This window comes from Ascidiella aspersa, chromosome 8 (genome assembly GCF_963924565.1).
Source record: "Ascidiella aspersa chromosome 8, kaAscAspe10.2, whole genome shotgun sequence".
NCBI classification, from domain to species: Eukaryota; Metazoa; Chordata; class Ascidiacea; order Phlebobranchia; family Ascidiidae; genus Ascidiella; species Ascidiella aspersa.
Window position 1 is genome coordinate 20,990,210 of NC_139454.1, and position 13,420 is coordinate 21,003,629.

Below are 13,420 nucleotides of genomic sequence, written 5' to 3' on the forward strand. Positions count from 1 at the left end.
GCCATTTAAGGCGCGTTCATTTTCACATGTGACGGAGTTCATTTCGGATCCCCAGGTTTCTAGGTGGTCCTTACTTAAGAGGCCAATGTCACGCTGTTTTGACATTGTAAAAGGCTGTAAACGAGCCTATAAGCAACTCGGATGTCCTCCACGCGATGGTGTCGGAGCTGTAAAGCCTTTAAAACTTGTAAAAACAGGACCTTCGTGCACCAATACCAAAACTTGGTACGCCTTCGTTCGGCTCTTACCCTTGCGCTATAGTACTCTTGACAAAGGTAAATTCACTCTCTCACAAAACTGAAAATCGCATTTAAATTCCTCTATAAATTCTAATTTCGTATTAAACGGCTGATGTACACCTGTCTGCTTCACCGATTGATATTCGAGGTCTTAAAATGCAACTGTAACGAAATCGAGAAAATCGCTCCGCGCAGTGAAGCGTAACCAAACACGTGACCATTTGACAAGGTATGTTAACGTTAAGCAATTGGAAAGAGGTCTGCGTTTGTGGCCAGATTAATTTCCGGCACTCAATACGCAGACTAGACCTTATAACACACAGCTATTATTCCTACCTGACATGATCTTCTTACATTCCGTTGTGCTGTTAACACAATCGGCTTAGATTTACAGAATTTAGCCGAAATTTAAAATGCAAATCTTATTTAATTGCTTATATGTTGAATGGTTGTTTGCCGCAAAAAATGCGTTTTCTGAGCATTTCCGCCGAATTGAAATGCCAAATAAGCTGCCTGGATCCTGAAAACTATAATATATGCTTCTGTTATGCAGCCTCGGCCACACAGACAAGAGTAGGTGACTTGGCATATAGTTCTAGAAAGGTAAAAATCGAAAATGAAATGAGTTTCGGCAAACGAACAACGTCAAAAAATAGCAATCAATTGATTTTCGGATTTATTTTTTACGCAACGAAATGTAATTATTTAAAGAACAAGTTGAATTTGTTGGGAAGAGTATTTATTTATACCACGAAGCGCAGTACTGTTTAGTTATGGGCCTTATATTTATTTGTCAAACATTTCTCTCGAAGCAAAATGCCATACTGACCATGATTTATTAGATAAACCAGCCAAGTGTTTCTGTACTCTCGAGCGGTAAAACCACAAGTATATTTTGCAATGCTGTATACCGGATATTTGCATTTTTGGACAACAAACACTAAATATGCCTAATAAATGTTCAATTCACAACGCATTTTCTCTCCATTGTAGTCACAATATAAATTTATAGGCCTGTACAATTTGTTGTTTAGGATGAGCACAAAACGTGCTCTGTGAATGTGCTTTTTGTGAGATGGTTTAGGAGTGTGGTGCGTCAACGATAGTATAAATTACATCGTGTCATGCTCTTGTATTATTAGGCACCACTCAGGCAATTGCGCCGAACCAATGGTTTTCTGTGTAAACATACATATGTGCGTTAGAAATAGGGGCGATGTATACTTACTAATTTTGAAAAACAATTATACGTTTTATACTTTGTGATATATCTGCAGCAAAGTGGCTACTATATAGGTGCTTTCTGCGAACGATGTGCAACTCAGGCCGATTTTCACTTTAATGCAGCCTGTAATGGTTTTGCCAACTGAATGTTATCGCAAAATTGGCGCCTACAAACCGCAGTTGGGTTGGCCGCGAGTCTCAGAAGCCGGCATTTACGTAGAATCTTTTTTGGATACTGGCCCCGTTCAAAGTTGAATAATCGCAAGCGAGCTTGTGCTCGATTGTTACTGCTTTAAACCAAGGGTTATTAAACTTTTTTACCGCGGACCCCTAATGTTTTAGCTTCGCGTGGACCACGGTAGACAAGAAATTTTCAGAGATGATCATAAGTAGATGTAAAATACGAATAAACTTTAGAAATCTGCTGACTTCGGTTCAAAACTGTGTAAGTGAAATGAAGTCGAGTGATAAACGTTTTATTTTTAATTAAACTTAAAAAAAATGAATACTTTTTAAATACACACTAACATATCAATTAGACCTTCAATGACCCCCTAAACTAGTTCACGGACCCCCAATTGATCCATGGACCCCAGTTCATCGAAGCCCATGCTTTCTCAGTTAACCATTAAGCTACGCAAAAGCGACAATACGAGCAGACCGCCATAGGTTAAGTTTGCGAAGCCTAAACATCTTGAAATTGGAGCCATAACGCGCGAAAATGCAGCTTTTTGTTTGTTGTTTTCAAGCGCCTGACTCAGTGAGGCCTTTTTTACGGTCATCGATTTGCCGAAAAAAATACCAAAAAACTCTATCAATGTAAACATTTTTCTATGATTACTCAGAAACACACCCTGATCACATGGACGAGTAAATAACCACATAATTTGCTACCAGAGAAAGCAAAAATAAGTCGGAGCATTTCGGTCGAGGACAGCAGATCTCAGCTTGTGCGCAGCAAGAATCCAGTAAATGGTCACGGGTCGTTGCGCAAAGCTGCAGGGGATTAATTGCTACTTGAACCTGACTTCTGCCAGGAAAGTAATCCAATTTGTTTCGCCGCAGAAACTCGGCTGATTTAAACGCTCTTCATGTTTGCTGAGCAGTACAGAATGTCGTGTTAAACATAGTAAGGTCACGGAAATGAGGCAGTTATGGATTGCCATTTAACTTGAGGCATCAAAACTGGGCTTCATCACACTCAAAGGTGATATCGAATCGCATTATTAACGACATAAAAAGTGTAAACCAGTTAAAATGCAAGCCCTAATTAGTTGAAAGTTGTTTCAACAAATCCGTGGGAACCATAGCACGAAAAATCTGTTGATTATTGTAGCTTTACGGCCGCAAAAAAGCGTCCACATATTTAAAGGCTTTACAGGATCGAAAACTTTAAATTAACGGGAATTTTTGAATACATCCTATAATTGGCATTGTTTGAGATAAAACGTTTGAGAATTATAATATTTGGCGTGTTCTTTTTTCGGTGGTGTTTGCAATTCTACCATTTCCTATTTCGATAATATGCTAAATTGCTAGATCAGTGTTTTATTTTTGCCATTATTTTAACCTTGTATATTAACTAAACTGTTTACTAAAAAAACAAAATATTTTTTTCTTTCAGATTTCTATAGTTGTTTATATTTTTCATATGCCTAAAATATCAAAGTAAGTTTTGCATAAACTCGAAAAAATAACTGATTTGTGTTACACCGATTTATTGTCAGTACAACATGAAAATGAAGCGACGCTAAGACACTTAAATAAAGTACCTTAAAGTTTAAGGTAAGACCTAAACAATAAAGCGCTTTTAAATCAATGTATTTCTAAGAGGTCAAGTTTAAAACAAAATAGGTTTGGGTGAAAAGTCTACAAAATTGTAATTTTATAGGTCAATTTTTTTCATTTTTCGGGTAAAAATATAATCGCGTTACCAATCAATAATATATTTAGGTATTTGCGTTTTGAGAAAAACTGTAAAACACCCCTTTTTTAACCAAACTATATTCTTAATATACCACTGCATGTGGTACGTTTTAATCTGATATACTTTGCCAAGATAGCAACACTTGTATAGAATATTCCTTCTATAAGATGCACATTTATTTTGACTATATGAGGACTAAGTTTTTTTGCGTTAAATTGTGTGTGTCACATAAAAAAGTTTGATTTGAGTGGGTCTGAATAAAATGTTGAGCTTTATGCGCTTGTTATGGAACTGCACATGAGCCAGCTTCGACACCTAACGGATAGATAAATACTGAATTATTATTTGCCTTCAGATTTAGTGCTACAATGTACGTCATATCTACGGTGGTGCTTATTTTTCATACTACACGTTAATAAAATTTTGTTTACTTCGATCCAAATATCTCAAATATTGCACTGTGAATCCTTATTTCAAGTTCCTATCTCCGTAAGCTTAGACATAACTGCTGCGACTGCCGACCATAATGCTGTGTTATCGCATCTACAACAGCCACAATGTCAAATTTACGTTTTAATCTAAGCAACTGCCGTACTGCAAGTTGAACAGTTTACCTCCAGGCCATTTAAAAAAAACACCCAGAAAGTGATTTGTGCCTCTAATTTTTTTCTCCAGTATTATTAGGAAATTAAATCAATTTTCTTAACAGCTGGTTCGCTCTTTTCGGTGCAACTTCAGCTAACCTATGTTTTAGCAAATTAATTTACAAACAGCTTTATTTTCGGATGGAAAAGTGAGCGATTTAGCAAAGAATCACACTTTAATGTTGTCTTGTTGTGTGTTGTCTGTTTGTGTGTTGTCGTTTTGTGTGTTGTCTTGTTGTGTGTTGTCTGTTTCTGCGTTGTCTTGTTGTGTGTTGTCTTGTTGTGTGTTGTCTGTTTCTGCGTTGTCTTGTTGTGTGTTGTCTTGTTGTGTGTTGTCCTTTTTGTGTGTTGTCTGTTGTCTTGTTGTGTGTTGTCACTTTTTGTGTGCTGTCTTTTTGTGTGTTGTCGTTTTGTGTGTTGTCTGTTTGTGTGTTGTCTGTTTGTGTGTTGTTTTGTTGTGTGTTGTCTGTTTGTGTGTTGTCTTGCTGTGTGTTGTCTGTTTGTGTGTTGTCTGTTTGTGCGTTGTCGTTTTGTGTGTTGTCTTTTTGTGTGTTGTTACTTTCTGTGTGTTGTCACTTTTTGTGTGTTGTCAGTTTTTGTGTGTTGTCTGTTTGTGCGTTGTCGTTTTGTGTGTTGTCTTTTTGTGTGTTGTTACTTTCTGTGTGTTGTCACTTTTTGTGTGTTGTCAGTTTTTGTGTGTTGTCTTCTTGTGTGTTGTCTTCTTGTGTGTTGTCTCCTTGTGTGTTGTCTTCTTGTGTGTTGTCTCCTTGTGTGTTGTCACTTTTTGTGTGTTGTCTGTTTGTGCGTTGTCGTTTTGTGTGTTGTCTGTTTGTGTGTTGTCTTGTTGTGTGTTGTCTGTTTGCGTGTTGTCGTTGTGTGTGTTGTCGTTTTGTGGGTTGTCTACATTTGGTCAGTCCTCCAATCCCTTTTACCATTCGCCGTCTCAGTCCTTCACGATAGTCCTACCGACCGCAAGTCCATTCGTCAAGTCGTCCGCCCACTATAGTGTCCTTATGTCCAGTCGTGTCCAAGCGCACTTGCGCCCTACTTTTGATCGCTGTTTTGACGAAGGCGGTCGACTGTCACTTGAGCTTCAGCATCATGACAGTCACGACCGCCGCGATTAGAATTACGACGAATATAGAGAGCACAGCGACGGCGATGATGAGGTGTCGGTGGCGATGTGACTTGGGGGTCTTCATCTGTTCCACGTTGCGCGACAAGGTGCCTAAAACCAACACAAAATGTTGCAGGGCGCAAGCATTGCTGCTATACCGATACCTATAATAAAAGGTAAACCCTAAGTCCAGGATTCGTCTATAATTAGTCAGCTGCGTCCATGTGCCATTTTTTGGGCTATTTCTTGTCAAAGATTTAAAGTTGCATAACAACCAATTGGATTTTAAATCTTAAAGGCTAATAGTAAAACGACCGTCATTTTAAAGTTAAACCTAATGACGTTTTATTGTTTTAAATCATGGTTAGTCACTATTATAAAAGAATACGCAAATTTAACGACTGTTTTGGGACTACCTGCTTAGTGTCCAATCGTATGGATAGCCTAATAGACATTTTACATCCATTTTTACATCAAGCCCCCCACTTGTAAAAAAAGTACCACAATAAGGTGTGACGTCAACATATTTTACACAAATGAAAGTGTAATTTACTTAACATTCTACACCAATAGGATCTTTAATAATAATGGTGATTTTCTAAAGCGAAAGTATGGTCAAAAAATTGATACATCTAAAATCACTCCAAATAAATTGCGGAGTCGATCAGGTGATGCTTTTTGATTTATTAAACGAAATTAAAATAAATGTACATTGGGCAAAACAGCTTTCAGAAAGCTCTGTTCTATAGTATGTTTTTTACCCAAAAGTCATATGATTCTCCTAGTAAAAACAACCTAGAACGCAGCTGTTTTAATGCTGAAACAAGTAACGACCTAACCTTCCATTTTCGTTCAAACCGAAAATAGCATTTCGCCTTTATGACGTCACAAACCTACCTGCAAGGCTCACAGCGGCATAGGCTTCGCTGTCCTCCTCGTCGGAAATGAGGTCGATGGCCGAATCGCGCAGCGTTGCTCTTGTGGTTTGCTGCACGTTCAGTCGGGCACTGGACGACCGGTCAGTTAACGGCCGCAACTGGACGTTTACATGGCTGAAATGTAGGGCACGGGTTCTTAACCTATTTTGTATGTTTTATCCTTTTAACAAAGGTGATATGCAGAGATGCCGCTTCGCATAGGTTAGTTGAAAAAAACGAAACCAGAATATTCAGAACTTGAATACCCATCCTTGGATTACCCCCTAAGCGAGAAATTTTACCCCTGGGGTAAATTAACCCCATGTGAAGAAAGGCTGATGTAGGGTCATTGTGTGGTATAGGCTGGGGGACGGTATATGCTGTATTCCTGAAAAACACCCGAGGTTGCCATATACATTCAGATTTCCTGGCAAATCGCTTTTTAATTTTCTATTATTGTATTTCTTTTTTTGTAGTTTAGCGCCAAGGGTATAAAAATGCTCGTTGAATTTATGAGGACTTACTAGTTTTAGAATTTCCTCGAGCGTGCAGAGTTTTTCGTGCCTTAAAAATTGCCGATATATATTGTCAAATGCAGAATGGGCTCTTCTGGCACATAATTATTTTGAAGTTTTAAATAGAGTTTTGCACTTAATTATTGGTACCGGTAACCCAATATTGATCATTAGATTTCGATAAACACATTGAATGAACGCTGATCAGAGCCTTCACAACTGCACTGTGCGAAGCGACTACTTTTTTGTTCTAATAAAGATACTGTAGACAAGGGGTTCTTAAAAAAACGCGAACGCCTAAAATTTGTTTTTGCTTAGCATGGTCCACGGTTGGCAAGAGTTTTTGAGATGACGTCATAATTGCCGCAATATTTTCCAAATGACTTCAGAAATCTGCTGATTTCGGTCCAAAATAATGAAAGTTTAATCGAGTCTACATTCAGTGCGAAACCGTTTTATTTTTAATTAAACAGTTTTCTTTAAAAAAATGATTAGTACTTAATGTACTAATATTTCCCATAGGCCTTTATGGACCCCCGTAAGACTAGTTCACGTACCCCCAAGGGGCTATCGACCCTAGTTTAAGAACCCCTGCTGTAGACCATTAAAAGAACTTACTTTGTGCCAGTTACCCGGTGACGATCTGTTTCGTTGAAAGTTTTTGACCTTCCGACGACCGCTCCTCGGTCTGTCGGCAGAAAAATGCGAATCGTTCGCATTAGTTAGAAAGTTGTTAATTTAAAAAGAATCGTGACCGCACTAGCATACTAGAAGAAACTTGGGTCAACTGACCCTTGAATTTCTTTAGGGCGGCGAAATACCAAATAACTGCAAACGGTTCGCAATTTTTTTGAAAAGTTTTGGAACAGCCGCTATACACTATATTCTTGAACTTACGTGCTGTCGGTTTGACGAACGAGGGATACTTGGGCTGCTCCGGTTTCTTCACGTTCACGACATACGCCATCGAGTTCATGGAAGTCGCTCGGTTTAGGTTATCCCCCCTCGCCACGCTCACTTCGACGTCGGGATACGGCGGGGAATTCCCCAGAGGTGAGACGGGTTCATCCCAGCGGCTCGGCTGGCGCAAGACAGAGTTCTGTGAAATGTTTTTTTTGTTGTCGCTTGGAAATAAAACAGGTGAAATTTTTTTTCTTAGTAACGTAATCTATCTAACTGATTATGAATATTATCGCCGTGACGTAGACTTAGTCGTTGCGTCTTTTTCCAGTTCTCGTTGCGCAGTAATGTTTCGCCTGAGTACGGTCACGCTCTGATGAACGCGCTCGGTTGCCATGCCTCCGAGTCACGTGGTTAAGCCAAGAAGATTTTTGATTGGATGAGCGATGAGCCATTCAGGAACCTTTGGTTGAATTGATATGAGCTTGGGTTTAAGAGGACACGCGCGCTCTCAAAAAGTGTAATTGGGCAAAAGTACAACAGTATTACGTCGATGACCACCGCTACACCCAACATTCTCCATAGCACTCAATCAGTGTAAAAGAAACGCGTGTGGCAAATACAGGAAGTGATGTTAGAGAATGTTTACCGTCTGACTTGATGCGAAAGACACCGCCCTTCGAAGATTAGCGGAACCATTCAAATGGTGTTGGTCGGGTGCTGTAAGTCGCCGCTTCTCAAGTCTGAAAACACGCAGCACGAAATAATAAGAAAAAATCAAACCAGTATGGTAAACAAGTCATTTTCAAATGACTTAAGTCATGTCATTTGTAAATTAAACGTCCAAATCAAGTTAGTTTTGAAATAAAGTTATTTTTAAAATAAAATTCAAGTCAGGTCTTTTTCAACAAATTCCAAGTTAAGTGAAAAAACAAATGATAGCCTACTGTTGCAAGTCTGAAATTAAGTTTTTCAAGAGTTGTTTCATGGGGTTGATAACTTAGTAATTCAAAACAATCTTTGTTGTTCGACGACGGCACATTTTTTGTGCGTTTGCCCCACAATTGAAAGCCTATAAGCGGGCATACCCTTTAGCTCTAAAACTGCATTTACAATTCTACATACCACCCAACGTCAAACCAAAGTGTGTTAGTTTGAGCTATATTTTTGTGTGTTTTTTTCCTTGACTTGTTTAGGTGAGCAAAAGCAGAGACACTTTCCCGCTTTTGCCTCTACACAAAGCTAGATAGGAATTATAATTTCACGCCAACAGGTTACCTTGAGTTGGAAGCTGCCCTCGATGAAACTGGGACGAAGATGGTGGCGCTCTTGCTGTCAAACTTAACCGGCATTGTCTGAATACAAAACACAGCTTGTTACATAGATTGTTAGTAGTATTATTATTTCCTTTATTGTTTAGATGCGGAGCTGAGCGTGTTTTACACTGACAGTTGTTGTATCTTTTATCCATATAGTAAGATCCAATAATAACCAAAAAGGTTAATGTAAAACAAATTTATTTAAACACAGAATACTATACTATATTATAGTTGCGCCAAAATGGCATCTTCAGTTTTGCTTAAAAATTACAAACACAAATAGGAAAATTATTTTGTAAATCTATTTTTTATTTTCTTTGTGTTTGCAGTCTTACCGTACGGTTTTTAGTAATAATACTTGTTTTCGTTATTGGGAGGAAATCCTTTACACAATAAAATGGGCAACAAGCAAAAAAAATATAAAAACAACCGGCAGAAAAAATGTTAAAGAAGTATTTCTAGTCCAAGGTTAAGCGCTTGTCTTTGACGAAACGATTGTCACCCCCTACTGGGTAATAGACAGAACCGCTTTTTACTGAGCAATTTGTATAAATTGTACTGCATGGCTTCGGGCATTTCACTTCAACTATTTCCCATAATATTATTTCATCCAGGCACCAAACGAAATTCACCTCTATTTGTAATAAGTTAAATTTGTAAATGTTTCTAACCAAGAAAAGGTTTTGCGAAGATCTATTGAAGTTTCCAAATAAACGGAATCTTCCCCAAAACGATTTGGTTATATTTTGTAATTACAACGTTTGCAATACACACAAAACAATTAGCTTTTCTTTCTTTGGGGTTCTGCGCCTATTTTGTGATGCAACGCCGTGATAACATAAATTATTCAACTTGAATATACAAAGTGTGATTAAGTGTCTAGTTCGGAGATTTTATTAATTTATTCGCTTGTTCTATTTAATCTGTGCAACTAAACGGAGTTGGTCGCTATTTGCGATATGTTAAATAGAAATATTTCCAAGTAAGATTAGGTTTTTTGATTAACTGTCTAGTTCAAGGAGTTTTTGATTTATTACTTTAGTCGCTTGTTTCAGTCAATCTGTGCAACACAATTTCCTTGGTCGTGATAGCAGCGGCTTGACAATCATTTGTCCAAGAATTTCGGCCGACATTTGTGCTACCGTTTTCCAATTGAACTTGTTTGCAACACAATTTTCAGGCAGTGTCAATTGTTTGCTTGCACAACGGTTACTCCATAGTGTTGGGGTTTAATGTAAGCCCTGTAGGCCTACTGTTTTCGGCTGATTGCATATGTGTTTACAGTTTACAGGGTTATACGCAAGACACGAAGTTGATGTCGAAAACCCTTTCCAGTGTAGCGCACACTGCTCTAGCACGTGAGCCGTGATCGCAGTCACGCGCAGTTTCGCAACGATTTAAAATCGCGTCTTTAAAGTATGCCGGAACTTTTTGCGGGCGAAGTCCACAAAAGACTTAAGGCCACAAGTAAACAACACTCTCTACCTGTTTGGCCTGTTGCATTTAGGACGAGGTTCTGTAACATGGAGCCCTTTGGGACTAGTTTTAGGGTGTCTATGAAAAAACAATTAAAACCTAGTGCATTATTTAAAGAATGGGATAAGTTTTTCAAAATAAATTAAGAGCTTAATTGATAGAACATGAATGTTCTTTATCAGGACCAAAACCGCGGGCTTTTCAAGTCTCTTTGTTTTATGAGTCAAATTATCGCGTTTGCTGTAAAATGTCATGCCCCATGCTGCCATTTTAGAGGTCCACGTCAGGCATTTTTTTTAAATTGGTCCTCATAAAAAAAAACGTTTATGCAGGTGTAGGGCATTAGCTTACAAGTTTAGCTAATTGTCCAATTCATTAGTATAGGCCATTGTTGCTTTGTCAGCTAATATGCAATAAATATATGATAAGCCAGATGGAAACAAGTAAATTAACTTGCCGAAAATACATTTTCTGTTTCGCCAAGAGTAAGTCCAAGGGACATGATTTCCCAGATGAAATTATTACCCACATATACCAAGATAGTACCCTACACCACCTAATTTTTAATGTCGATGAAGCGTTTCTCTATATTCGAATTTTGAATTTAAATCTGTGGCATTCTAAGTGTATCATGCTTGTTTTTAACCCTGTAAAAATCCTAAATCTGCGCGTAATTGTTAACATAAACTTAATTCTAGATTCTAGCGTACAACAAAAATACAATTCTTGCGTTAATGGTTTCAATGTGTCGGTGAAAGACGTTACTTCGCCATCCTGTCAATAAAAGTAGTTGCATGTGTAAACAATAGACATCTTACGTCAGGAAGAGGTGGCCTTATTCGTTTAACATCCATAAAATCCGAGTCGGAGGAGTTTTCTTCTTCTTCGTTATTTTTCTTTATTCTTTCAGCTTGTGTTCCTGGCTGATACGGAATTGGAACTTCATAATCGTTATCCATATTTTATCGACGTGCAAATCTTATAGAAACATTAAGGCTGCTTGTGGTACAAAAGCCCGTCTTATCAAAATGCTCTATGTGCTATATGTTTGGTAACGAATTACGCTTCTTCAGAACTGAATTATTGATTTCACTAAACCTTGTTTTACAAACAAAACATCATTTATTTTTAATTGATTGACCATATAGTTAATGTAAGGCTTCATCTTTCATATAATTTAAAAATATTTTAAACACTTGTTTTAACGTACAACACTATTAGTCCAAAGGTCCAAACATTCTTGAAATGTTTAAATCAGGGTGAACACTATCCTCCTTTTTTCAGGAGGTTTGTTTTGTTTGTGAACATGGGTAATTTGGTATACTGTAGATTTGTTCTTTGGCGAAAGTGGCCTATCAAAAACAAGAACTGCTTAATTCGTGAAGTTTATATTCGTACCTTTAGCCGCTTTCTAAGAAATTTTTGAACACAACTAAACAAAATGTCTAAATATCCATCGGACTCGCAAGCTACTAAAAGAAACATACCTGCACTTGACTCTGCCATTGCGATAGGCGGGTCTGCCTGCATGTTTTGAACTGTTGGGCGTTCTGTGTAGTCACAATGCGTGCTAATTATTTGACGAATATAGAACGTCAGCACTAGCAGTCGATGATTCTATTATTTATGATCAATTGTCGTAATACGAGCCCGTTTAACTCAACACATATCACGCTGCACGTTTGTGTGCGTATGTCGGAGCGACAATTAGACGTCAACACAAGTTGAGTTCAGTAAAACTTCTGAAAAGTTTCTGTTTGTGTTTCTCACGCAGTATAACACTTTTTCACACGGTTTTTCGCACAAAATACGATTGGTACGTTTAAAAGAAACGGATACAGCCGAAGTACTCCCACATACACGGCAAGTTTATATCCGTTTTTGTTTTACTTGGTTGCTATCTAAGGACATAATCATAAAAACAAAATTTATAATTTGTCAAAACCCCGCAAAGTTGTGGCTACAGGAAATACTCTCATTAATTAATTAATTATCAGCGCACCGACAAAGTTGACCCAAACCTACAGCACATAAACATTTTCCCATTAGCTCTTATCTATAAGTAATTCTCATTTAGCCTACAAGCAATATTAATTATTGCTGGTGCAAATTTAAATAAAATAAGGTATCAACCATTTTATGTAATGTTACAGATATTGTCATATTAGCAATAATTATAATGTTGTAAAATGCCGTATGCGCTCTTTATCCATGGCAATATACAAAGTAGTTTAAATGAACAAGACAATTGCTCCAATAGTCACAATAACAGAACAATATCAGTCTGACGCTTATTTTAGTATATTAGTTTACTAGTGAAAAATGACTAAACTGCAACATATTTTTGAACTAATTAAGATGGTTTCTAAACCCCAACAGTTAAATAAAGGCATTTGTTTGTTGAAAAAGAATAAACTGGAAAATTCTAGATAATCTTGCCCTGGTTAACCTTACACCAAATAACAATGACCCAAAGATACAGGCATACATATAGCTATGTTGTACCTTACATTCGTTTGAGATGCCTTAAACTCTTTGCACCCTAGGAACGAATAACTTGCTTACCGGGGACAAACCAGCAATATACTTTCAGAAGCTGCTCTAATTGTCCAAACTTTGTAGGACACATACACCTAAACGTATATGCCCGTAAAGCACTAACCGCGTTGTCTAGGTGCATCGGAACGTTGTAATTTGCGCCAATCTGTTCGTTCACGTCTATATAAATCCTCTAAGCGGTTACGGAAGTGACGCGACAATACGCACGACGTCACGACCCTTGGTGCATGTTGCGATACGAGGAAGCGGCGGTAGTCGGGCTGCCAGGCGCGATGTAGCTCAGAGTGGCACCTGTGAGGTTCGAAGAAGCTTTTCAAAACGATGTATTTGTTTCATGCCGTTCCACCATTGCCAAAACTATATATCGTTTTGACTGGAAAATGCATGCGCACTCAAACGACGTAATACTCTCTTAGTTGCGTTTGTTTCATCCCTTTCATGTGTGTGGCAGACAGGGCTCCTATTACTTATAATAAAACCAAAGTAGGTATAATTTTGGTCTTTACTGATCACTGCTTGTTAGTATCTTGCCTTTTTTCCCTAGCTAAAACACCGGGTTTTTGCTGGACAATGAATATTGAAA

At 38.0% G+C, this 13,420-nt stretch overlaps 1 protein-coding gene across 1 annotated transcript; it reads right to left on the reverse strand.

The window, feature by feature from the left end:
• Window positions 1-4,203: 4,203 nt before the first annotated feature.
• On the reverse strand, window positions 4,204-11,350 carry LOC146136812 (uncharacterized). The gene is made up of 9 exons (XM_083396257.1): window positions 11,097-11,350; window positions 8,762-8,838; window positions 8,133-8,226; window positions 7,481-7,682; window positions 7,202-7,271; window positions 6,049-6,203; window positions 5,121-5,262; window positions 4,707-4,829; window positions 4,204-4,393 (listed from the first exon to the last, which is right to left on the reverse strand). The coding sequence occupies exons 1-9, from the start codon at window positions 11,235-11,237 to the stop codon at window positions 4,204-4,206; spliced, it is 1,194 nt and encodes a 397-aa protein (XP_083252383.1). The 5' UTR covers window positions 11,238-11,350.
• Between the last annotated feature and the right edge of the window lie 2,070 nt (window positions 11,351-13,420).

Excerpts from the sequence above, each read along its gene's own strand:
- LOC146136812 (XM_083396257.1), bottom strand. The coding sequence starts at position 11,237 with ATGGATAACGATTATGAAGTTCCAATTCCGTATCAGCCAGGAACACAA. Across the intron at positions 8,227-8,761 it reads AGGGCAGCTTCCAACTCAAG|ACTTGAGAAGCGGCGACTTA; the intron begins GTAACCTGTTGG and ends GCGTGTTTTCAG. Across the intron at positions 7,272-7,480 it reads GTTCGTCAAACCGACAGCAC|ACCGAGGAGCGGTCGTCGGA; the intron begins GTAAGTTCAAGA and ends TTCTGCCGACAG.